Below are 23,410 nucleotides of genomic sequence, written 5' to 3'. Positions count from 1 at the left end.
CACTTACCACTGCTTTCCTGGAGACAGAATGTAAAATCTGCTTTGTAGGAATAAGTCTGCATAAACACATGTGGAAAAATCTCCATTAAAAGCAGCAGGGAAATGTGAAAAGAACGACTTCAAAGAGATGTTGTTGAAGAAAGGGAAAATTAATTTACGTGTTTGCCTTCTGGTTCTCAAAAGCATCAAAAACCCAAAGAAAGGGGGGGGTGGGGGTGGAAATGAAGGGTTTGGAAATGATACTGGAACTCCCTGACCAGGAGTTACTGGAATTATTGCAGATGCATACAAGCTCTGTTTCCTGAAGGGTTTTACCAAAGCTTCTTTTTCTTTCTGCTGCTGTTTTTCCAGGGACCATGGAAAGAAAGAATTAAGTGCTTACCTCATCCATCATCATCATCATCTTCTTTATAACTCAACACTGAAAAGGGAGATGCTTTTGGAACGCCCCTAAAATTTGTATAAAAAGATGCTTCCTTTCTCTCTGAACATAGTTATTGAGGACAACCAATGCAAATCAACCGATACCATGAAGTCAGTGTACAAAATTAAGTTACCCCAAAATCCTGTGTAAAAATCTATCTAGCTAAATGTGACTGTGAAAAGATTTAGTGCAGCCATGTTAATGCCTGTTTTAACATGGGTTTAGTTTATTTAAAATGGTTTAATTTGCAGCATTAGTCTAGTGCTTGCCCTTAGCACAAGGTTTAATTTTATGCATCGACTTTAGCTAATTGAAAATAAATAGGCTCAGACCACAGGACATTGCTGTTGCGTTCAGAATTGCCAGGCTTTGTTGCTGTTTGAGCTGTTCCGATTTTGTGCCTGATCACAGATTAGACCATTCTTAGCTCATGCTCAAAACTTCAAAAGGCCCTGACAAATTCTCAAAAGAAAATGAGCCTCTTCAATCCATAGTGGATTGACTTTTAAGATAGCACCCTGGAAAGGGAGCTCATTCAAGTAGCAGAGAGAACTCACCCCCACGTTGCCCTTCCCTCTAACACCTCATCCCCCACCTTTTTCTTTTTCTTTTTTTTTTTTTTAAAATATAGAGACATTGCTCCAAGTCTCAGCTACACCCACAGTCATCCTTCACTGATCTGTCAGACATTGGACAATTTCCTAACAATGTTTAGCAGCCACGTTTGCATTTTGCTTCTGTATTGGCTTGTTAAAATTTCCTTTTTTCCTCAAAAAGGAGCTTGTGCTTCTGTGCATACAACAGCCCAGTGAGACCCATCACAAAGCTAACACCACATTCAGACTCCAGTGTGTTTTTACCATTGTTAAGTCTTTTGTGTGGTATTTTACAGCCCCATCAAGAAATTCTTTGTCCACCTATTAGTCCCCCAAGCGTATCAGATAGAGACAGAAACCAGTACCCCGTATCTTGTTACCCAGGCATGAAAGACGAGCGTGATACACCACTTGATCAACCTTTTAAGTGCATTAGTGACACATGACACGTACAAGGAATCTGTGTAAGCATTTCTGTAACTTTATTGACTAGCTTTATTGCACATACTTATTGAAGCCTCCATTAATTTACCCACCCAAGGTTTCCATAATTATTTTAAATGCAAGTTAAAGATAACTTTCATTCCCGTGACTTATTTTTTTCCCCGTTTTAAATTTTAAGGTTCTGAACCACCCAAGAAAGACATAACCCCTGAATTCATACGTGTAGACCATGCGGCATTCAGGGAGCAAGCCAGTGGGTGCTCTGCAAGCATACTGATACTCTGCACAGAGAGAAACATCATAGATCATTAACTTTAAACCTCAGTGGTCACTGAATTAAATATGTGAGACTGCAATTTTAGCTCAGTCAATCATCAATTATTCTGTTGACCTGATGAGAAAGCTAGACTGCCTAAAAAAATCAAGCCTTCTTCTTCACTTCGCTCTCTTCCTTTCCTGCTGCTTCTTTCTCTTCCTTCTCCTCCTTCTCCTCCTCACCAGTCTCCTCAGCAGCTTCTTGAGACTCCTCCCCTTCTTCAGCTGCTGTTTCTTCCCCTTCTCCTTCCTCTTCCTCACCCTCTTTGGCTTCTTCAGATTCTTCCTTAGCACCTTTAAAAGACAAAAAGAAATATTTCACATCTACATACTGCTCCTAATCCCATTTTAGCAGGAGCCAGCATACCTGCACCCTTCAACCCCACACATTTGGATGGCAGCCAGCTAAGCGTGATGGGGCTGGCAACGGATTTTGCATGAAAGCAGGGACATTTACCTAGGACTTGCAAGGAAGAACAACAGAACTACACAACCAACTTTTCCTAGATTTCAGAGGGAGTGAAACACTTTACAGGTCTTTTCAAAATCATGGCTTTGAAAAATATTGACTGTGGCCTCATTGCTTTAAGCCTTATCCAAAGACTTGAGTTCAAAAAGGAATCTTGCCGTTGCTCTCCGATTGGCTCTTTAGCTATCATTTCATTATAATTAATCTTTACACTAATAAACTCCTGGAATAGTTCAGTGGTAACCAATGCATTTCAGATATGTTTAGGTTAAATCCTTCAGAGCTATGCAACTGAAGTTGGGGAAAACAACTCTGGATAACATTTCTTTTACATTTTCTTTAGTATGCGAGTTTGGTAAATAAATTACAGGGCAGCGCAGAAGTGGCGTATACTTCGGTTGAACAAGGAAACTACCTAGACCTCAGGCAACAGATATTGCTATCCACCGAACCCAACAGTTACATCCATGGACATCAGCTGATATTCCTATTATCACAGGCTACTCTGGGAATTAGTATTTAACTCAGGATGTCCTTGTTCCTTCTTTTTGAGGATGTCTGTAGTAGCTAAGTACTGTTTGCTGCCGTATGAATATAACATCACACGCTGTTAAAAGTACTATCATTCTTGTTTTTGGAAACGTGAATGGAAAAAACACCCAGTGATTTCCAAGGGAGTATAATCAGTCCTACAATCTGCCTGATATTGAACATTTGCTTTATCTTCCATTCAATATTCAGGCATTCCTGCTTAAATGCTGTGTGCTTAATACCATGATCCTCTGCTTATGTGAGCAGACAATGAGAGGGATCTAATCATCAGACTTGGCCAACAGGATTTCTGGGTTTTACCCCATATGAGCAGGGTGAAGCATGAAAGAGAGCAATTTGAAAGTAACTGTAAGTACCTTCCTCCTCTTCTTCAGCCTCTTCACCTCCCGCTTCTTCCTCACCTTCCTCTTTCTCTTCCTCCTCACCTTCTTCTGCAGGGGCTGCCTTGGCTTCTCCCGCTTTAGCAGCCTCAATTGTTTCCTCTATTTCAATCTGCTCTTCCTGGACATGACTGGAGTAGTACGTGGGGAAGGAACGGGTTGTCATCAAGTAGGAGCTAGACTGGAGACCGCTGTAGGCAGACCTGCCAAAAGTCGGGGCAGTCTGGGTGTAGCCACTGGTGATGCTTCCCACACTAGTGAAGCTGAGTCGGGTCTCTTCACCTTCCAGCAGTTTCCTCAAAGAAAAAAAAGCAAACAGAAATTACTTAGTTATGCTGCAGCAGTATTCAGCAGATTCAGCTACGGACCAAGATACTATTATGCTTTGAGCAGCACAAGCCCTAGAGATGGCGTACTGAGGAGCGCAAGAACTAGCCCATAATGAATAACTATGTGGCAATGCTGCCCTATCTCCTTGGAATAATTTGAAAGTTTCAGAAGTGTGCATTACTGGTGAATTAATACTTTTGCTTGTTAGAAGAAATAATGGGGAAAAAACCTCTAGGATTAGGTTCCTATAGCAGGTAAAGTTAGAGGTGCATTTTGGTAGCCTGTAGGGTTGCAGAGAACAATGTAGATGTAACAATTTGATGTTGTGTTTAGATATTAGACCAGGTTTATAGCCACTTTCTCAATATTCCCCCTTGTGGCATTCATAGAAACTCTGTTCCGGCATTTGCCATTTCTAACAGTATCTGGGACAACACATTAAGCAGCTATTTAGCAGCAATTCTGCTGTAAAATATTTGCTTTGCAGGCGATTGCTTCTGCGAGTTAGAAACAAAGCCCATTCTTAAAAGCATGTAAGGGATTCCCAATTTTGAGAACAAAGCCACCTGTATTAAGAAGTTCCACTGATAAAAAAATCTCTTCACTGTAAGTACCGAACAGGTATTTTTATCTGTAAAGATGGAGAACCGAGATCATATACTGCCGAGCTAAGAGTTCTGTATGCATATACATACATACTATTCTACTCACTGAAGTTAGCTACACTAGATTTTGCTTTAAGCAAATATTTTGCTTCAAAAGCACTGCTGCTTCCAATAGCAAGACAATGGAGAAGACCGATGGATTAAACTCTGACAACTATCTATGGAAATTTCTGCTGGAGGAATGATAAATAAAATGGTTTCTCTTGAAGAGAGAACGGGAACCTGATCCGAGTTCTGGCTTACTAAACCGTTCACCCCATCATACCTATATGCTGCAATTTCGATGTCCAGGGCCATTTTCACATTAAGCAGATCTTGATATTCCTTCAAGTACCGAGCCATTTCACTCTTCGTGGTTCTCAGCTCGTTCTCCAATTTGTTGATTGTATCCTGTTGGAAGCAACAATATTGACAGCATAAAATTCTTAATTATCCCATGTCTGGCAGTAATACCTTGCAAGGAGTTTCTCCGATCCTATTAACTTAATCTTGCTTTAGCAGAGAAAACGATCGGCTCCAACTCCACCCTCAGCCAAAAGGCACCATTTACCAAATCCCACCTTCCCTGGCAGGGTTTTCCCACCCCTGTATCTACACCCTATTATTCCATCCCTAGGTAATGTTAAGAGCCCAATTTTCTGCTATCCAAGGACTAAAGCACGCCATGAAATTTGTGTATCGCTTCCTTTTGGTTTTTAGCCCCTATGTGCTTTTTCTAGTTTTTGCTTAAGGGTATCTTTTTTGTAGTGATATAGTTAAGGCTTTATCGGTATATAGATAAATGATGTACCGTGCATTACAGCTTGGTGGCATTCTGCATTGTAACTTTATGCTACCTTACAGTTTAGCTATGCAACCTGGCTACAGCCTGAGCTGGAAGCGATGCCCCCCTTGCCAGGACGCCCCCCCCCCCCCACCTCCCCCCGCAAACCCCGACCCCCCCACCCCCCCCCCCCCCCCGCACCTGCAGGGCGGAGATGTCGGCGCTCTGCTTCTCTTCCAGCTCCTGCAGCTGCTTCTCCAGCGCCTCGTTCATGCCGCGGGTGGCCTCGATCTCCAGCGTCTTGGCCTTGAGCAGGCGGCGGCTCTCGGAGACCTCGTCCTTGGCGGCGCGGACGGCGTCGGTGTTCTTGGCGGCGCTCTCGCTGAGGACGGTGAAGCGGCTGCGGAACCACTCCTCGGCGTTCTGCATGTTGCGAGCCGCCAGCTTCTCGTACTGAGCGCGGATGTCGCGCAGGGCGGCGGAGAGGTCGGGCTTAGCCGACACGTCCATCTCCACGGAGAGGTGGGCGTACTGGATCTGCGCCTGCAGCTCCGCCAGCTCCTCCTCATGCACCTTCTTGAGGAAGGCCAGCTCGTCCAGCAGGCTGTCCACCCGCTTCTCCAGCTCCGCCCGCGCCAGCGCCGCCTCGTCCGCGCCCTTCCGCACCTCCAGCAGCCGCGCCTCCGCGTCCTCCCGGCTCAGCACCTCCTCCTCGTAGCGCGCCTGCAGCCCGCGCAGCGTCTCCTCCAGGCTCTCCCGCTCGCCCTGCAGCGCCTGCTTCTCGCTCGTCGCCTCCTCGGCGGCCAGGCGCAGCTCCCGGATCTCCTGCTCGTAGAGGGCGCGGAAGCGGGAGGGCTCGGCGTGCTTCTGCCGCAGCACCAGCAGCTCGGCCTCCAGCACCTTGTTCTGCTGCTCCAGCTCGTGCACCCGCTCGATGAAGCAGGCGAAGCGGTCGTTGAGGTCCTGCAGCTGCGCCCGCTCCTGGCTGCGGATGGACTTGAGGTCGTTGCTGATGGCCGCCACCTGGCTCAGGTCGAGGCTGTCCACCGAGTGCAGGAGGGAGCCCGAGGCGCTGGAGGTGGCATAGCTGCGCCGCACCGACACCGAGGAGACGGGCGCCGACAGGCTGGAGTACGCCGAGCGCGCCGAGCTGTAGCCGCCGCTGCTGCGCATCGCCGAGACATGGAGCCGCGGGCTCTCGGCGTACCGCCGCTTGTAGGAGGGGAAGAACGGGTCGTAGCCGTACGAGCTCATGACTGCGGGGGGCCAGCGACTGCTCTGCGGAACGGCGGTGCCCGACCGCCCCTATTTATCGGCGGGGAGGGCGGGCAGGCGCAGCCGCCGGGCGGGGCCGGGCCGGGCCGGGGCGGGGCGGAGGAGCGCCGCCGCGCTGAGGTACGGCCCGGGCCGCGCCTCGCGTAGCTCCGTGCCTTGTCGCGCCTGGCCTCGCCCGGCCTCCGCTTGCCTCGCCACCGGCTCGGGGGCTGCGGCTGGGGTGGTCCGTGCTCCCCGTTAGCCTGCTCTGGTGTGGCCCCGTCGGGTCCGTTTCGGACCCGCCTCGCCGCGGGCCCCCTTGGGCCCACCTGGGGCCCCCCTTGCCTCAGGCCTCCCTCAGGCCCCCCAGCCTGTCCGGGCTGTGTGTAACACCCCTCTTCCCCCGTCCTCCGCTTCCCCACAAGCCGCCCTGGCAGAAACCCCGGGGAGGTTGTTGCAAACCCCATATTGTGGCTGGGGTCTTGGGGAGGCCCAGTGCCTCAGTGCAGCCCTCACTGCACCTCAAAACCTTCAGACCGCATGCATAAATAGCAGGTTTTTTCCCTCCAATTCGCGGTTTTTGCAAGGCGTGTGTGCTCTTCTAGCTCCTGTCCTCGCCATGTCCTTCGTTACAAGTGGTTCCTAATAACCAGGTAGTTATGTGAATGAAGAAACAAATACGGGGCGTGGTTTGCAGTCTTAGCAGAATACATTAATATCTGGTTATCTAGCTTTGCTTTCTCCCTTGAGATTCTCTAGAGGCAAGTCTGTCTGAGACTGGGACCATAGGGACTGAATATTTATTCTGTAATCTGGCTAATACAGAGACTAAAGTTGGGCAGCTGCATTGCAGCTACCTCTGACCCACATTATTAGCCGCTGGCTGATTAAAACAAAACAGTATTTATGTAGTAGAGATTTATCAGAAGTAAGCTAGGAATATGTTGAGCACAGACAGACTTCACTGGATGCTCAAAAAGGCAATGATCATTTGTCTCTCTGAGTCAGAAGGGCAAATACATTACAAAACAAACTCTTCAAAGTTTTCTTGAGGAAGGAATAAATGTAGGCATGGGTTGGGGGACATTTATTAAGAGAGAGAGACCACAAAAATGCTTAGTTGCTCCCTAAAGAAAGGGGAAATACTTAGTAATATATGTAAGTTAATCTGTATGCGTATCACTAATTGCAATGGCACTTAAGTATTTCTGGCACAAAGATAGGTTTGCTTAATACCAGTCATCTACTAAAGGTAGAGCAGGGTTGATTTAATCATGTTTCCTGCTATCTTCTAGTGATCTCAAACAAAACATTACTTGTTGTGTGGTATCATTTCCATAGGTTTCAGGGTACTTGAATATAAGGGATATTAAGCTGTGAAGGGCAGTGGCCTGTCAGAGGTACAAAGCTGCAGTCTCTTTTCATCTGAGCTCATGCTAGATGGAATGAACTGTACCAAGAGCTAGTAAAGGCTTATGCATCACTTCATCGCAGTAGAGCTGATGAGAGATTTTATTTTGCAAATCTAAAGTGTCCCCGTGAAGATCAATGGAATTGCTCTTGATTTACAAGCACTGCAAGTGAGGCTTCTACTCAGAATTTTATTCAAAATCTGTGATTTAAATTTCAGTAGCAGTCGCATTCATGCATGGTAGAACAGCTATGCATTATTCAGACATTGAATATGCAAAGTACAGCAGCACAGGTATAGTTTTATGTGCTAATACATTTTAGCTTTAACAGAGATTGGTTTTGACTTCTGCCCAAAAGAGGTAGCTTGCAGAGCACCCAGAGAAGAAATGAGCAATAGAGACATTATAGCAGATGGAACGATTCACAGCGGGCTTGGTCAGAGATTCATCGAGCTTCTAAATGCAAATTGTTCCGGGATACTCAACTAATGCAAACTGGCATACCTTGTTTCATGCCAATGGATTATGCTAATCTCCCCTACATTCAATTTGAGCATAAGATTTAATTATTAATGGTATCATTTATTGTGCTATGTATTAATAAATGAATATACCTTAGCTTCTAAAAATAACTCCACTTCGTGTCCCAGGAAAATAAGCTTTGTAATTGTAGGCTGTTAATATTCTTTCTCGTATTTTTTTAGAGAGGAAAAACGAGTAGAAAATCCCTTCCTCTCTGCCAGCAGTGTGTGCCAGGAAGATGGGAAAGTGTGTCTGCAGACAGCCCTGCAGTGTTGAGTTTCAGTGTGACTCAGAGGTAAGGATGGAGCTTTGTTACTATAAGGAAAAGAAAGCTACTGCTGAAGGCATCCGACTTCGGAAGCTTGTATGTCCAGGTACAGGGTAGTGCTGACTGATTTCCCCATTCTCTTTGTCTCCCTTTTGTTGCTTTTTGCCATAATGCAGAGTATAATCTAGCCCCTTGGTATGTTATTGTTAGAAAAATCATGACGTAGTAGTGAACAGAGGCACAGAATGAAGACTGGCTTCCAACTGGAATGAAATGGTCCGTGCCATTTGTCTCATCTTTGTTTAAGACCACGTTGAAAAAAGCAGACAGGCAGTCACTAGAGATGAGCTGAGTCACCCGGCAGCTTAGCATTATGTCCCTTTCCATCTGCTGAAGCTAAAGCTGCTGTCTTACCGTTTTAGTTAAACCTGAGTCTCATGATTTCATCTAACAAACTTTCAGTAGAAGAATCCCAAGGCCAGGTTCACCCCTTGAAAACCTCCCCTAGGTTGGTTGGCTGACCTAAATAACGCAGATCATCATGATGAATGATACAGAAATCACAGTAATGACATGTTAAAATGGCAGCTATGCAGTCACATACTACTGCTGCGTAAGCAAAAGCAAGCAACTCCATAACAATACATTCCTGTTCGTACATTTTCCTCTGTTACGTACTATGTGATTAACATGGACTCAGTCTAGGAATGGCGATTCCTCAAGGAAGAGTTTAGGTCTAAGCCCTGTGCTAGGGCCTCACTGAGCACCAAGAAGTTACCTGAATGCAACCAGGGTCAGTGAAAATTCCTCTGTGCTGCAAAACACCTGGGCATTGAAGCCTAGTGGGGTTTGCCTTGTTTTTTTTTTTCCCTTCTTCCCCCATCACAGGGTGGTTTCCCCAGCAGAAAGTGTAACAGGTATGTTTGAGGTTGAGGTGGATGGCAGAATGAAGTCTTCATTGTCTGCTCCTCGTCTTATTTCAGAAGCATAAAAAGAGCTGTACCTGCTTAGTTTGAACTTGCACAGAAATTGAGCAGTCCTAAGTCAGAAAAGCAAAAGTCTTGTTTGTACTTGTTTGGGGATTTTTTATTGTTTCTACTCTAGGAAGGCACAGCTCTGAGAGAGTGGGGAATCAGGCACTCCCAATATTGAAAATGTTACATAGCTCTGATGTGTTGTGCAACACCATGTTTTTTATGCAATATATAAAATGAGATGATAAGAGCTGATCTATGCGTGGTACCTATACTCACAAAACGGGCAGCTGAGAGATACTGTACATAGTAAAGTATGAGTAAGCAATTTCCTTTCCCAGTGTTCTGTAATTGTTAATAAATTTACTGCAAATTCAAAAAATCCACGTATTGACATTCAGTGGCACCATGTTTTATGGATTGATTGATTTTTATTGGTAAGATTGATCAGAGCAGTTCTGAAGGAGAAAGGGGAGAGCTGGAACAGGGCCATTGTAGCAGTCAACGCTTTGTGCCAGTATTTAGTGCTATGGGAGTGCAGCAGAGCATGGCTACGGCCGAGCTGTCCCTACAGGTCTGTTTATTGATCTTACCACAGAGAGGTGTGTTGCAAAAACTGAAAAAGAGAATTCTGATTGAAGCCCCTGGGAACTACATCTGAGAAAAGTCTGGTTCATGATTTTGAAGTTGCCCTACAATGCTTTCGGTGTTTATAGCTACTTCTTTCTTTAAAACTTCTAGGAGGGGGGGGAAACCCCGAAGAACTTTCTTTGGGGTTTATTTGCATGTGTGCTAGAATTTCTACATCTGTCTGGGCTGGTTTTAAGTTTTGACCCTATGCTGAACACACCTGAAAATTGCTGTTGTTTGTGACTAATACTCTTACCTATTAGGGGAATATTTTGAAAGTCATAAGCACGAGTAATGGGTCCTGTTTTCTTTCCTTTGTCCTGAAGTTAGGAAGCCAGATCCTATGTATACGTCTAAAATTAAATCACAATCTTTGAATGAGTTGAATTGAAATGCGCAAATGAAAATACTCTGTTCTACTTGGATTCTCTTAATCCTGCTGCATTTTTCTTTTATGAATGGGAATGAATCTTACATTTTAGGAAGTCTGCTTCCTATATTCCAACCAGCCCTTTTAATATGGGACAACACTAACATGAATTGTCAAAGCCCATGTGGAATTTTGTCTGCAAGGACTAAAATACAGTATCTGGAAGACACAGAAGAAATGCTAGTAAGTATTTAATTTATTTCTTTTGAACCGCTATTTGCTTTGTTTGTGCCATATATAGTAAGTGCCTGAGCAGCTTTCATTATTTCATTATCGCTTACACCAATTCTGTTTTGCTGCGCACAGTAACATTAATTTGCTCACTTTGAGTTTGTTCTGTCTCGTGATTACAAGAGCTAGAGGAAACAGCCAGCCACTTCTTTCATCTGAGCTCTGTCAATGAATGCTTAATTAGAAGATTCATTAGCTTTGTTTACTCTTTGGATCAGGACTCCAAACTAGGCCACAAAATCTGATGGCAGATTCCTCCTTGCAGTTTCAAGGGTTAGTTCTTAACTCCCAGAATCAATTAAATAGACGTTCTGCTTTTGTTTGATTCCAGCAATTAAACATAACAAAAAGGTTCTTGGACAAATAAGATAAAAATCCCCTACCTCACCAGCTGCAGAGCAAGGTACATGGTTTGAAAAAACCCACTCAGCCCCTTTGGAAAGAGATCCTTTACTCGTTTGCAAAGTCTCATTGCTTTGAATGGGTCTTCTGCCGACGTGAGAAGTAAGGGGTTAGACTCAAGAGACCGAGAGCCACATCAGAAGCTTGTTCTAAGTTGGCACTGGGCTGTAGGCTTCACTGAAGTCCTGCCACTTAAGGCTACCTGACAATCTGAGCTTCATCTTTTCCTTTTGTCTCCTTGTGAGTGATCTTACCTGTCTTAAAGCTGTCACCTGAAAAATGGTATTTTATGATGCCATAAAGTACAAAAGAATAATTTTGGTAGTTGTCAGCTCAATCAACTTCTGATGAATTGCAACAGAGATTCCCCCCCCCCCCCCCCCGATTTGGTGAGTTACAGAACACAATTCTTTTTCTGTATTCGTTAGTATTAACTCATCAATCTTAATGGTTGTAACATCCAGTTTACACTGGATTGTGCAAGATTGGAATCAGTCCGTCGGATCTTATGGTACATCATAGAGCAACCGATAGGCATGTTGTATAGGTATGCCATGGCAGTAACATGCCGGGGTTGGAAGAAAGCAATAGAATCAATGTCTTGTCTTTTTACCTTGCTGGCATTTGTAACCTTTAGCATGTTATTTTCCCTTCCCATGGCTTATCTAAGTCACTCCTTATATTTTTTTTATTTTTGTTTTGGAAACCTTTTTTACCGCATTAAAATGTTCTTCACAGTGTGGTTGTAATAGTTTTCAGTCTTCAGTGTTTCTGAATTACTGTTCTTATCCGATTCCTTCTCAAAGTAATATTAAAGTGAATGCAGTTGTTTCAGCTGACTGAAAGCAGAGTGCTCTGCCTACGTATCTAATACATACCACGCATAATGATTCAAAAGGAGTTTTCACATGTCTCTAAATGCCCAATTCCCACAGAATCCCAAAGGAATTTGGACACGAAACTCCTTCAAACTCCCTTGAAAAGTTACAGCTTGTTAGAGTTGTTTTTGCAGAAAAAGTTGCATGCTTTGTGTCATGCGTCTTTATCTGTAGGGGCAGGTGAAAAGGTATGCCTACAAACCTTCATTTCCCTGTGCCATTATGCAGTGGTGTTTTCCACTTATGGTCTGTACTTATGCATGTTAAGCAATGGACTGAGTTAACTAAGACCTGAGATGTTCTCATCAGTACAGTGAACTGCTGGAACATTAAGGAACAAAGACAAAGTGAACTCTAAGCGTTGGTATGGCCCAAAGAGTTGCTCTGGGAAACCAGCTCCATGACTACTGCAACGTTCTAAATGCTCAGTGAAAATAACTATGTATATGTAGTTTTGTTTGAGGGACCTGTGCTGTAAGAACATGTGCTTGAGCAACTGCAGATGATAACAATAGGAGAAATTTAATATCCCTCATATTTTTGAAGGTGAATACTCATAGCAGCAGCAATATCCAGAGGCAAGCAGTGTGAGTATTTCCTTGTTTTCCCATTTCTGCTGACCACATATTGGCTGCGCCAGCTGAAGTTAGTTCTGTTGGTGTAGAAGAGAGGAGACTGTATTTACAGTGCAGTTGAGAGCATATGAAAGGCTCATAATGCAGTCAGATTCTACTTCCTTCCAAAAACTTTCCAGTATGAATAGCAATAAAGATAAAAAGTGGGTCAAAAAGAGTGTTTATTTGTGGACTGCATGCACAATTAAAAGGCGGAGAGATCTTATATCTGTGCTCTGCAGGGAACTTAAGCCTAGTCTGAATTCCTGCTTACCAGGATATGTTCTTCCTTTGATCGCAGAATCTGGATGAACAGTCGAGGAATACTTTCTCTATAACTCAATTATTATTTAAACCTTTGAGAGATTTTTGTCCTTGCTGCATATGCAGCAATAAAATGAATGTGGGGTGTACACAAAGCCACCTCTGCCTTTTAGTATGTGTATAATCTTCCCCCACGCACATGTGCAAGCATTTCTTAGCCAGATATAAGCATCCCATTATTTAATAGTCTGGCAGGTACTGCTGACCATAAAACACAGAAGAAAAGTGAGCAATAAAACTGTCTGACTGTTGTACTGCAGTGTGTTGACTGGTTAAGTTTCACAGCAGTGAGCTGAGGTTGCTCAGCTCTGCAGTATATGAATAAAAATTACTAAACTCCTGCAGCCAGTGCATCTGATTTCCTACATCAGATCTTCTTGCATGCATCAGATTCTTGGTATTATATGTGGTTATTAAGGATGATAGTCAAGGATGTATGCATATGTGGGATAGAATATGAAATGCAGCCTATTACTCTGGTTTTACGCTAATATAACTTAATTGAAACATTTGCAGAGGTCTGCAGGGGTTTAATCTCTGGCACTACTCCTCCTAGAGAGAAAATAGCTTTGCACCACTCTAACGCATAGATTAAATTATAAATTATGCGGCCTGATTGAGAGGCTCTCAGGGCATATGTTAGCTGTGAGAATTCAAGCGTTTTCTTGATACTACTAATAAGGGTAGATGAGAAGTTGCTGTTTTTTCTTTTTATTTGTGCAATTTTTTGAGGGAAATAGGAATATTTCCATTAAAACTGCTGTTGGGTTTTTTCTTTTTTTCTTTTGGTTTTTTTTGAGTGTGGAGGAGTGAAAAGGGAATTGCTCAAAACTGGAACCCCGACACTTTGAGTCATGGGCAGATCTTTAGTTTTTCAGGATTTGGAGTTTTGACAAGTTCCCAGGCTTTTGTCTTAACGTTACTACATCTGAACAGCTATAAAGTTATGTGACAGCCATTGCCTTCTATGATTACAAGGCCTAAAATATAGTTAGTCCCACAGTGTGGGAGGATCAGCTCAGCCTGGGAATAGTCTCTGTTTCGCTGTTAGTAGCGAGAACATGCTATGTGTTTCAGGGAGCCCTGTGCAGGTCCTAAGCAATGCCTTCTGCCTTTAGGCATTCCACGATCTTCACAACAGAAGGCAAGGCTTGGTGAGATCAGGATCTATCCTACTCACTCTTTTAAAATTTCTACTGTTCTGATGATAAGCTCTTAGCCCTTTCTGTGACTAGTGGTAAAAACTTAAATGGTGAGCGAATGTAGCTGTTCCAGACATTTTGTTTGTATCTTCTAAGCATTTGCAAAATGTTTACGTGAATAAATCTTTACTGATTCTTTTCAGTTGGCTTAATCATCTTACTCATATTTTTCTTGCTTGTTAAATGTACATTCATTAACTCTTTTCACAATCTTACCCTCTGTCTAATCCTGTTCCCAGGGTATGTTCCCTCTATACTTAATTGGTGCCAGTAGGAGTTGGGAGCCTATGTTTTTCTGGAGATCGGGACCTTTAGGACTTTCAGTTTTAGTATTTTCAGCATTTGCATTGTCACTATCTTAGACCCTTTAAAAGCCCTCAGGTTAGTAGAAACTTGCAGCATGAATTTGGCTTTTGAATAAGAGAAATGTATTATTGAAATAACAACTTCAGAAGCACTTAGCATCTATAACTAACCAGGCTCAGTCTGTTTATTTGGCATTGCCAAAAGCTACTCAGTCATTTATTTTAGTTACTCCGAAGTCTCAAAGGGGTGTTGTGGCTGTTGAGCAGATGGTTATAAATGTTACCTTCTAAGTGATTGTCTGCTTCCTGTCTGGCAGCAGAAATGGTGAAATGTGCATTTATACTGGCCCCACTAATTAACCGACAGGGGTGTGGATTATTTGATTTACCGAGCTGGACCATTGCAACTGGGATGAAATTCCTGCAGCAGCTGAAAGGGGTGCGGTTTCTAGGCCTCCACAGTAAAAAAAGAGATAAATCTTCAAGGGTCTGCTGATTCACAAACACGACCATCAGAACTGACTAGAAATAGTATTAACTTTGCTTTTCAAGGAGAATAACCTGGCCATTTATTATGAGGTAGGATAAAGCAGTTGAGATGGTGCTGTAGAGAATAGCTCTGAGTAGACAGGGGATTAGAAAAGATGAGGTAGCCAGATAGATCCTTTTATCTCTCATTTTTCTGCTTCTGTTGATGGAATCCATAAGAGGATGTTTGTGAAGCTATAATAAGCATATTTCAAATACTGAAGCCAAACATGAAAGGTCGTGTTTCACCTTTCAATACAGCGGTCTGCACTACAGAATAATTCAGCTGGGCAGCAGTGTAAAAGCTATTTGTTTGCAATCAAGAGTTTTATGGGTGGATTCTCACTGCCTCCTGGTTCGTGCCTGGTTGCAGGTGGGATGACCTTTGGGAAAGCTGAGAGAGCTCTGTGACCGACAACACACCAGTAGAATGGTTATATGTCCTTGAACAACGCTTTTTTTCTGGTGTATGGGAAAATGGATGGGAACAAGAAACGACCAGAAGACAAGAGATTGGGGCAAAGGGTTCTCAAGTATGTAATTCACTAAACCATCAAACCAGGAGTTTTTTGTGCCGGTTTGAGTTGCTACGCTTGCATCGGTTCATGCATTATAAATCCAACCAAGATTATCTCTTCCGGTTCCATGCGTTGAACTGGAATTCCTGGAGATTTTCTCTTGGTAAAAGATAAAACCACAGGATAAAACACTGTTAACCTCTTTGTGTTCCTGCACCACGTTTTGTAACATTAAGGAGAGCGTATTACATCTTTCAGCGACACCTCAGAAATGGTATGAGTAGTTTATATGCCATGTCACTGTATTTAGAGGAGTAATCCTGTGTGCATACATTTTTGTTGTATTATTGGGAAATGTTTCCTTTATGTTCACGGGCTAAAAAGCCCTCTCATGTCATGAGAAAAACAGATCTAAGCACAGTCCATGGACACAGACCAAAAATGGTTGTAACCAGATTGAAGGAAGTCTTTGTGCTTTGTGTAATCTTGGGCGAGTCAAGCACTACTCCTGAAATGCATTTGCATCTCCTTTGCTCTGGAAAGCAACAGCTTAGAGGCTGAGTCTTCAATGCGTCAGATTTCTAGCTAACGTTTTTCCTTTCCAGCTTTTGCTTGCCTAATTACATTGCAAGTGCTTAAGAGCAGGCTCTCTCTCTGAATTTAGATACATATAGTATCTAGCAGACTGATGTGGCTCTACAATGTGTGGCAATATCAATAAAAATAAAGCATAGAAGTAGCGCTTCTTGATCAGTTAAGACAGTGGTTTGTCATCATAAGGAGGAATATGCTTGAAAAGATTTCAGTGAAGGCATTTGTACAAGCTCTAATATGTACTTGTGCTTTTGAAGTACTGGGAAAAAGATTTCAAGACAACTTTTTATGATTTCAGGAAAAGATACCTAGTTTGTTTGTTATACCCATTGTACACTCAACATGGAAGTAGTTTCATTAATTCCTTTTGTTCTTTTACTTCAAGAGTGGCTGCGTGCAACTTGTTTTTAATCTTTCTTTTGAGTGTGTACATGAAGATAGCAAAGAGGAAATTGTCACATTATCCACAACATCTAGGGACACATGCAACTTTCTGTACGGCTGGGGTGCTCATTCTGTTGTATTTATTCAAGTGATTTGTGAGCATGGCAGTGTTCTTGTTTCCACTAATCTGAGCAAAGGAGAAGTGCCACAAGCTGGGTTGTTCCTGTAACTAATATGAACTTTAAATCTGGTAACATCTGAAGTTTGGGTTAAGACCAATAAGTCTGGAGATCAGATGTTCAGAAAACCGATTAGATGCCATGAGTCTGCAGATTTTGCTGCAGAAGGAGAAGCCATTCTGTCAGCTTGCAGCCCTGGAAACAGCTGCTTCTGCAGCACTGCACAGCCAGTAGGAAGCAAATGCCTTGATTTGTAGGCACAGCACAGTCAGAGAGAGGTGAAGGTGCATTTTTGGGCTGTCTCCTCAAGGTGCATATGTGTGGGATAGCTGAGGGGGAGGAAAGAGAAAGGGAGGAGTTATTTCTTATAGTAATGCAGCCTGATGAGTAAGACAGGAGGCAACCTATTGAGTTCAATGCCCCCCAAGGTTTGATGCTGCTGTGTTCAGAGAGAAAAAAAACGCATTGCAGATTTCATTGAGGCTGGCTAAGACTGTACAACTGCATCTAGGGCTTGCCTTGAGTGGCAGAGTTACTATCCATATAATCTGACCTAAATCATTCCTTCAGGAAGCTTGCCATGCCTCAGAGCAGCCTGTAGTGGATTGAGAAATGCTGGGCACGGTGGGAAAGGAGAAGGCTGCAGGAAGGGTTAATTCTGGATTTGCAGTTCCCTGGGGGAAGACTGCAGTCGTTTGGTGTTCCGTGCACTCCTCCAGCGCCTCCTGCTGGGAATTTGCCCCGTGGAGCTGGAATGTAGGGGGGCAAGGGAGGGCAGAAAGGGAGCAGAAACTTTTTTTTCCTGGGCTTTTCAGGGATGGAGATGGAATCTGCCTGCATGAGGTCTAATGAGGGCCTAGGATTGGTGTGTCAGGGACAGCAACAGGGGCAGGTGCAGCCCAAGGAAAAAACTGAAGCGAAGTTTCTCTATGCCTCCTTAGGGAGGGATGGGACATGGTTAAGGGGGGATTTGACCTTTTGCAAATGGAAAAGGAGGGAGCAAACTCTCTTGCATCAGTCCTTGGCAGTGTCCTCTGCCTGTCACTGCAGGGACACGATGGTAGGACCCCGCGCTGCCTTCCCTGTAGTGGGCGTTTGTGGATTGAGAGAGGCTTGCTGTAAGCAGAGGGGGGAAGAAAGAGGCAGAAGGGATTGTTTGACGAGCTGCTGTCAAGTGGAGCTTAGAGAAAGCATTACTCACTCTGCCTCTTCCCTCCTCCCGCTGGGAAGCTGCTGCGTCTGCAGCAGGTCCAGTTTCTGGCAAAAGTTCAACACTGCACCAGCTTTCAAAGAGAGAGGAGAAGGGAGGGAGAGAGGAGGATAAGTCCCGCATAGAGGAGGAGCTACCATGTCCCAGGCTCCCTTTGGCCAGAAGCCTAACTGCTGCAAGCAAGAAAAGAGTCGGAAAGAGCAAGCTTCCCCTTTCCCAGTCAGCAGCAATGCCTGCTTTGCCCCAGCTTTCGTATAGTTACGTTTTCAGTGGCCTTATCGCCTCCAGACCTCACCCCAAGAGTTAGTGTTTGTGGTTTATACTACATAAAACTCTCCCCAAGTAGCCAAAAATGATGCAACAAAATAAGGTGATTGGGGTATTTCTCCCAGGGAAGGTGCTTTTTTTCCTAAGTGTTCTGAGAGAAGGGACCAGGTAAAACTTGGTGAGAGGAGGGAGGAGAAAAAAGTCGATTTACTCCTCCCCCAAAAAATCAACAACACTCAGGAGGAAGGTGTTAAATAAGGAATAGAAAGGTAGGATGGAAACAGATAGGAAATTAGGACAAACCTAGCAGAATATGAGCAAATAGCTGAGGAGCAAGCAAGAGTGGACTTTGTACCAGCTGTAGGTCTCTTCTCCCTCGCTTCCTTACAGCCTTGCCCGAGCACTAACTTACAAGGCAGTGTTTGTGGACACCAAGCGCTTCTCCCCGCGCAAGTCCGGATTGCAGGGACTGGGCCCACTTCTGCAGTGGGAGTGGGAAGAGCCCAGTTTCCAACTTGGGTCAGCATGAGGGGATCAAGTTCTCTGCCTGCCCTTGCACACTGAGCAACTCTTGGGTGACTGTCAAAACAAAGCACGAGACTCCTTTCCCACATGCACGTTCATGTGTTCGTCCTGTAGCAGAGCAGCTTCAGTTGTGTGGGTCTGGACATGCAGTACTATTTGGCCCTTTTGGTCCTTTTCTGTTATTAAAGTTATTAAAGTCAGTGGTATATAGCCATGTGACAATTAGGTGGTGTGCAGGAGAGGAAGAGGAGTCAGCTGCCTTGCTGCTCCCAGTGAGTAGGAGGTGAATATGGCAGAGTGGGAGTTAATAGCATTTCTGCAGCTCCGAGGGAGTGTGGTGGTCTCTCTGGATTGCAGTGGGGAGATGGGAGTACGGCAGCTTTGCTGATGGTCTCCTTGGAGCCAGGCCCTAGGGAGTGGGCTCTATGGGTGCTCGAGGAGGGCAATGGCTATGGAGGGAGCTGTGGCTCTTGCAATTATTTGCAGGGAGATTTTTGGCAGAAGGAGACCAGCTCTCCGTGGGAGGGGGTCTGGCATGGCTGCAGTGTCTCTCCTGCAGCTATCGCTTATGGGGAAGGGCAGGCCTTGTGCTCGCAGCCAGGGAAGGGCGGTGGCTGCCGACACGCTCCCTTTTTGCCGCAGAAGGATGCTGAGTCACTCCTGCAGCGCCTGCTCCTCCTTTTGAACTTCCCAGTCTTTCCTAGTCTCCTGCAGTGAAACTGATGGAGACAGCTCAGACTCCTCTTTTCCTCTAGCCTGTCTTTTCTCTCTCTTTTCTCTCTCTTGCTCTCCTGTTTTTGTCCCTTTCTGGGTCCCAACCAAAAGAAGGCATTGCTTTAAAATGAAAATTTATCACTGTAGCTACATAAGGTGATGCTGAATCTATTTCTTCTTTGGTAATGGATCTTCCTGTTCCTCTAGAGAGCAGCAATAATATTTGATGAATACAGTGAATGCTGCAGCAATTTTCTTCTTTAAAGGAGCCCTCCTGGGCATTGAATCAGCAATGATTATCCATTGGGCAGACATTTCTTGGAAGAAGGGCTGGGGCGGGGGAAACGTGATTTTTTTGGTGTGTTTTGCTGGAATAGGCAGCAATAAAGCACTCTGCTGCTCTTTCCACTGCCTGCTGTACAAGCTATTCCTTTAACCTCCTTTTTCCTCGCGGATTGCTGCAGAACATCTCAGTAAAACTCTTAGAAATTGCCCAGAGTGCAGCTTTGGGGAGGATGCTCTGCAGGAAAAGAGGAAGGTGAAAGATGAATCTCAGTGCAGGACTGTGCTTGTTTCACAGAGACAGGGGCTTGGAGAGAAACGGGTGCTGACTGAACACTGACAGCTGGCTTAGAAAAAAACTTCCATCAACATTTCACTGTTTGTCCTTTCCAAACATTAGTGGCAGTTAACATCTGCAATACCAGATAGGAATTTATTAAATGAAGGGTCCTGGTCTCCTGAAAATCAAAGTACTTGTTTGAGCAAGCTTTCTTGTCAGTGGCTGATGATTTGGTGCTTACAGCTCTATGTTGAACTACCCTATATGTTGAACTATCCTATGATTTTACTTCCTTTGTATTATTACAAAGAGATGTTAGCACTGCATATATTTTAAGATTAGCTTGTACTTCCTATTTTAAAATCCCGTTTTCATTTGTTCAAAACTTGTATGTTTAATATCGAAAAAACAAAACAAAGCCTAACTTTTGCTTTAGAAGCTCTTTTGCCTTCCCATATTTTAAAGCAGAGTCTTGAAATCTAATAATGGTGAGCATTATTGCACAGTCGTATCTTGTTTTGTTATGATGCGTTATGATGAAGTCTTTTAATTAAGTGATCATGCACAGTTTTTTCCAGAACGCTTGTAGATTTATACAGTAAACTAATGTTTATATATTAATATACTTTTTTTTTTATCCTCTTCCTATAATGTTTCACCCTGTGTACTGCTTACAGCATGCAATCCAAATTCTGCGTGGAATACCTTTAGTTTTTATATGTTTTTTTTCCCGTGGTGATCACACTGTAACCAATTCTAAAATGCATAAAATGGTGAAATATATGCAAGAAGAAACATTTTACCATTTAACAAACCATTGAAAGCCAGTTCCTCCTCCAAGTTTTAGGATGAAGCAAGGCCAGTTGTGGCCAGTCCCACAATAAATCTGTCTCATTGGCTCTTTCTGGTCTGAAATCTAACCGTAGGCTTAAAAATAGCCATGAGACCAGCAGGGTACATTAGCTACACATGAAAAAAAATCTTGATCATTAGTCCCTGCTGCTTCTAACTCTAGCATTTATTTTAGTTCAGTGGCCACTGCTAGCCACAAATCTAAATCTTGCCCACCGTCCTTGGCACAGACCTGCTCTAAGTCTCATTGAGTCCTAATCCTAACGTGTTTGGGAATATGACTTTCGGGGAGAATTTGCTAGAAGGATAAGAACTTGAAAACTTGTTTCTGAGATCTGAAATTCTGGCTTCTAGTGAGCTGCTGGTCAGATGCAGGAAAAACCTTTTCCTTTTTCTCAGCCTGTGTTTCAGAATCTGCTCACATACTCATTGCTTCCTTTTTCAAATCTGTTTTTAGCTCAGCCATTCCTAGCTGCACGTCTTTAGGGGTATGCAGATGTTACATAATGAATAAGTTATTTTTCTTGTAGAAAGACAAGAGGGTTAGAGTGGAGGCTTGGAATTAGGAAATCTTTTTTGTCAAGTCCTGCAATTTTCTTAAGTTATTTATATAGACAGAAGTATCTATATGTCTGCCTGCAACATCAGTTACATCAGGCTTCAGGATTTCATTTGAATAGCTTTAAGGGGATTACTCAAGTTAATAAAGAGTTTGTGTAGGAAGACTGCCGGTCTTCCCTTCTCTGTGTGTCTCTGTCTTCCTCCCACACTTATCATCAAAGTCTCTGAGGCTAGTAAACTGCTTTAGAACATTTGGAACTGATGCCTGTGAATCTTCTTTTGTAGTTACGTACTTTGTGTAGCTATAAAAGTAGTATTAAAGACTAGGCTCTTGAAATGTAATAGTTTATCAAAGAAACAGAATTAAAGGATGGAGGAAAATAAAGGAGGAAGCATCAAGGTTTTTCCAGTGATTTAATTTCAATGTGTGTTTCTATATATTTGATTGACTAATAATAGAGTAAAACATTGTCTTATTCTGGAGCTTTTAATCTACAGATCTCAAGATGCATCACAAATACTAATCACTTACCTTCAAAGGAGACTTGGATTGTCCTAGCTAAGTATTACTTAAAGAACGTTTAAGTGGTAGTGGCAATGTTATCTAAAGATGGTCCTGTTGCGTTTGCTCATTATGAAGACCGCGGTCACCTAATGGCTTCTCATGAGTTGCTCCAAAATTACATCACTGCAAAGTGAAACCAAAATGAGGACATTTTTGCTAGTCTCTTATGTTAATACATTTGATTATTGATTCTGGTTAAGAATCTGATCAGTCTCTTTCCGAATGGAAAATACTAGCTGTGTCTTTCCTGCAGTCTGTCAACACTCGGAATGATTATGTGCAAAATGAAAACTCTTATTTCCCCAGGCTAGTACACCAGATATGTAAACGCATCCTATTAAAGGAGTAATTTACTTAACAAGGCACAAAATTGGCTTGCCATCCCATGAATAATTGGAATAAATATCTGCCATCTGAGCCCTTGCTGCAGCCACTCATACAGATTGAGATTTGCAAGGTTTGGCCAGACTCTGTGTTAAAAGTGCTCGCATGCACAGGCTAAACTGCCGTGTGGGCTGGGGAATTACAGATGGGCCTCATCAAAATCCCTGAACGTGCCCAGTGCACTTGTATGGCAGAACAGGCAGACGTGAACAGGGCGTGAGCAGGAGGTAGAACAGGCCATGTTTATTCTAGCCTCTATCAGCCCAACTTAGAAAAACCTTTATATTCTGTTGAGGTCTGAGGATTCTGTGTGCATAAGATCCTTTGTTCTGGAACAGTATATATATGATCAGCTATGGCGGGGGGGGATGCTATATGTACCTGTAACATCCTGCCCTTCACACTTTATGGGATCAGAGGTCTGGAAATGGGACAAGAATATAGAAATTATAACTTTTCATTACATGAGTCTTCAGTAATAAAAAGCAGCTCTGTTTTCCATTATTATGGTCAGGAAGGAAAGAGAATACGAAATTTACCTGAGGTATGGCTCACTCCCACCCTAGCTCTTTATCAGGATAATATTGCCTAGCTTAATATCATAAAATGTTTAGGACACGGACCTGAGTAATATTTAACCCATGTCTGGATTTCTTCTGAGCTGCTTTACCCTGTGAAACGTTTCTCTCCCTATCCTCCACCACTGCAACCCACACACCGGAGACCCACTCTCTAGGAACTGCGTTTAAAAATTATTCACTGCATGTGTTTGGATCTGACAGGTTTAATTACAGTGCTCCATCTGTATGAGATAATACAGAAGAGCAATTGAGGAGATTCAGAGAGGTGCTAGGATTCAGATTGGAGCCCAGATGTTTTGTGTGTGAAAGCATGATACAGGTTATCAATCAGGGAGTTGATAAATGGGCATCAGGAGGCACACGGTGATTGAATGTAATTACTTCATTGGAAAGGAAGGAAGCATGAACTAACAATACAAAGTTAGCGGTCTGTCTAGCAGCGTGTTAGACAACATTAGTTTATTAACATCTAAGGGTATCTATAAGTTATGGATATGACATTGTCTGTTATTACCTGCTGCCTTGCTCAGGGCTAAAATTTGAATCTGTGAGCTTCAGAGCCAAAGATGTCAGTGTAAGTAGTTCAAGGTAATGAACTTGGT

At 43.5% G+C, this 23,410-nt stretch overlaps 1 protein-coding gene across 1 annotated transcript; it reads right to left on the bottom strand.

Moving 5' to 3' along the window:
• Positions 1-1,885: 1,885 nt before the first annotated feature.
• On the bottom strand, positions 1,886-6,192 carry LOC309602432 (neurofilament light polypeptide; the record flags this gene model as incomplete). The annotated part of the gene is made up of 4 exons (XM_082336003.1): positions 1,886-2,073; positions 3,157-3,476; positions 4,441-4,565; positions 5,140-6,192. 4 exons carry the CDS (start codon positions 6,190-6,192, stop codon positions 1,886-1,888), a joined length of 1,686 nt encoding a protein of 561 aa, XP_082192129.1.
• Positions 6,193-23,410: the final 17,218 nt, after the last annotated feature.

The sequence above is a fragment of the Platalea leucorodia genome (assembly GCF_965183815.1).
Source record: "Platalea leucorodia genome assembly, chromosome: Z".
Taxonomy (NCBI): domain Eukaryota; kingdom Metazoa; phylum Chordata; class Aves; order Pelecaniformes; family Threskiornithidae; genus Platalea; species Platalea leucorodia.
This window is presented reverse-complemented; position numbering and strand designations above follow the sequence as displayed.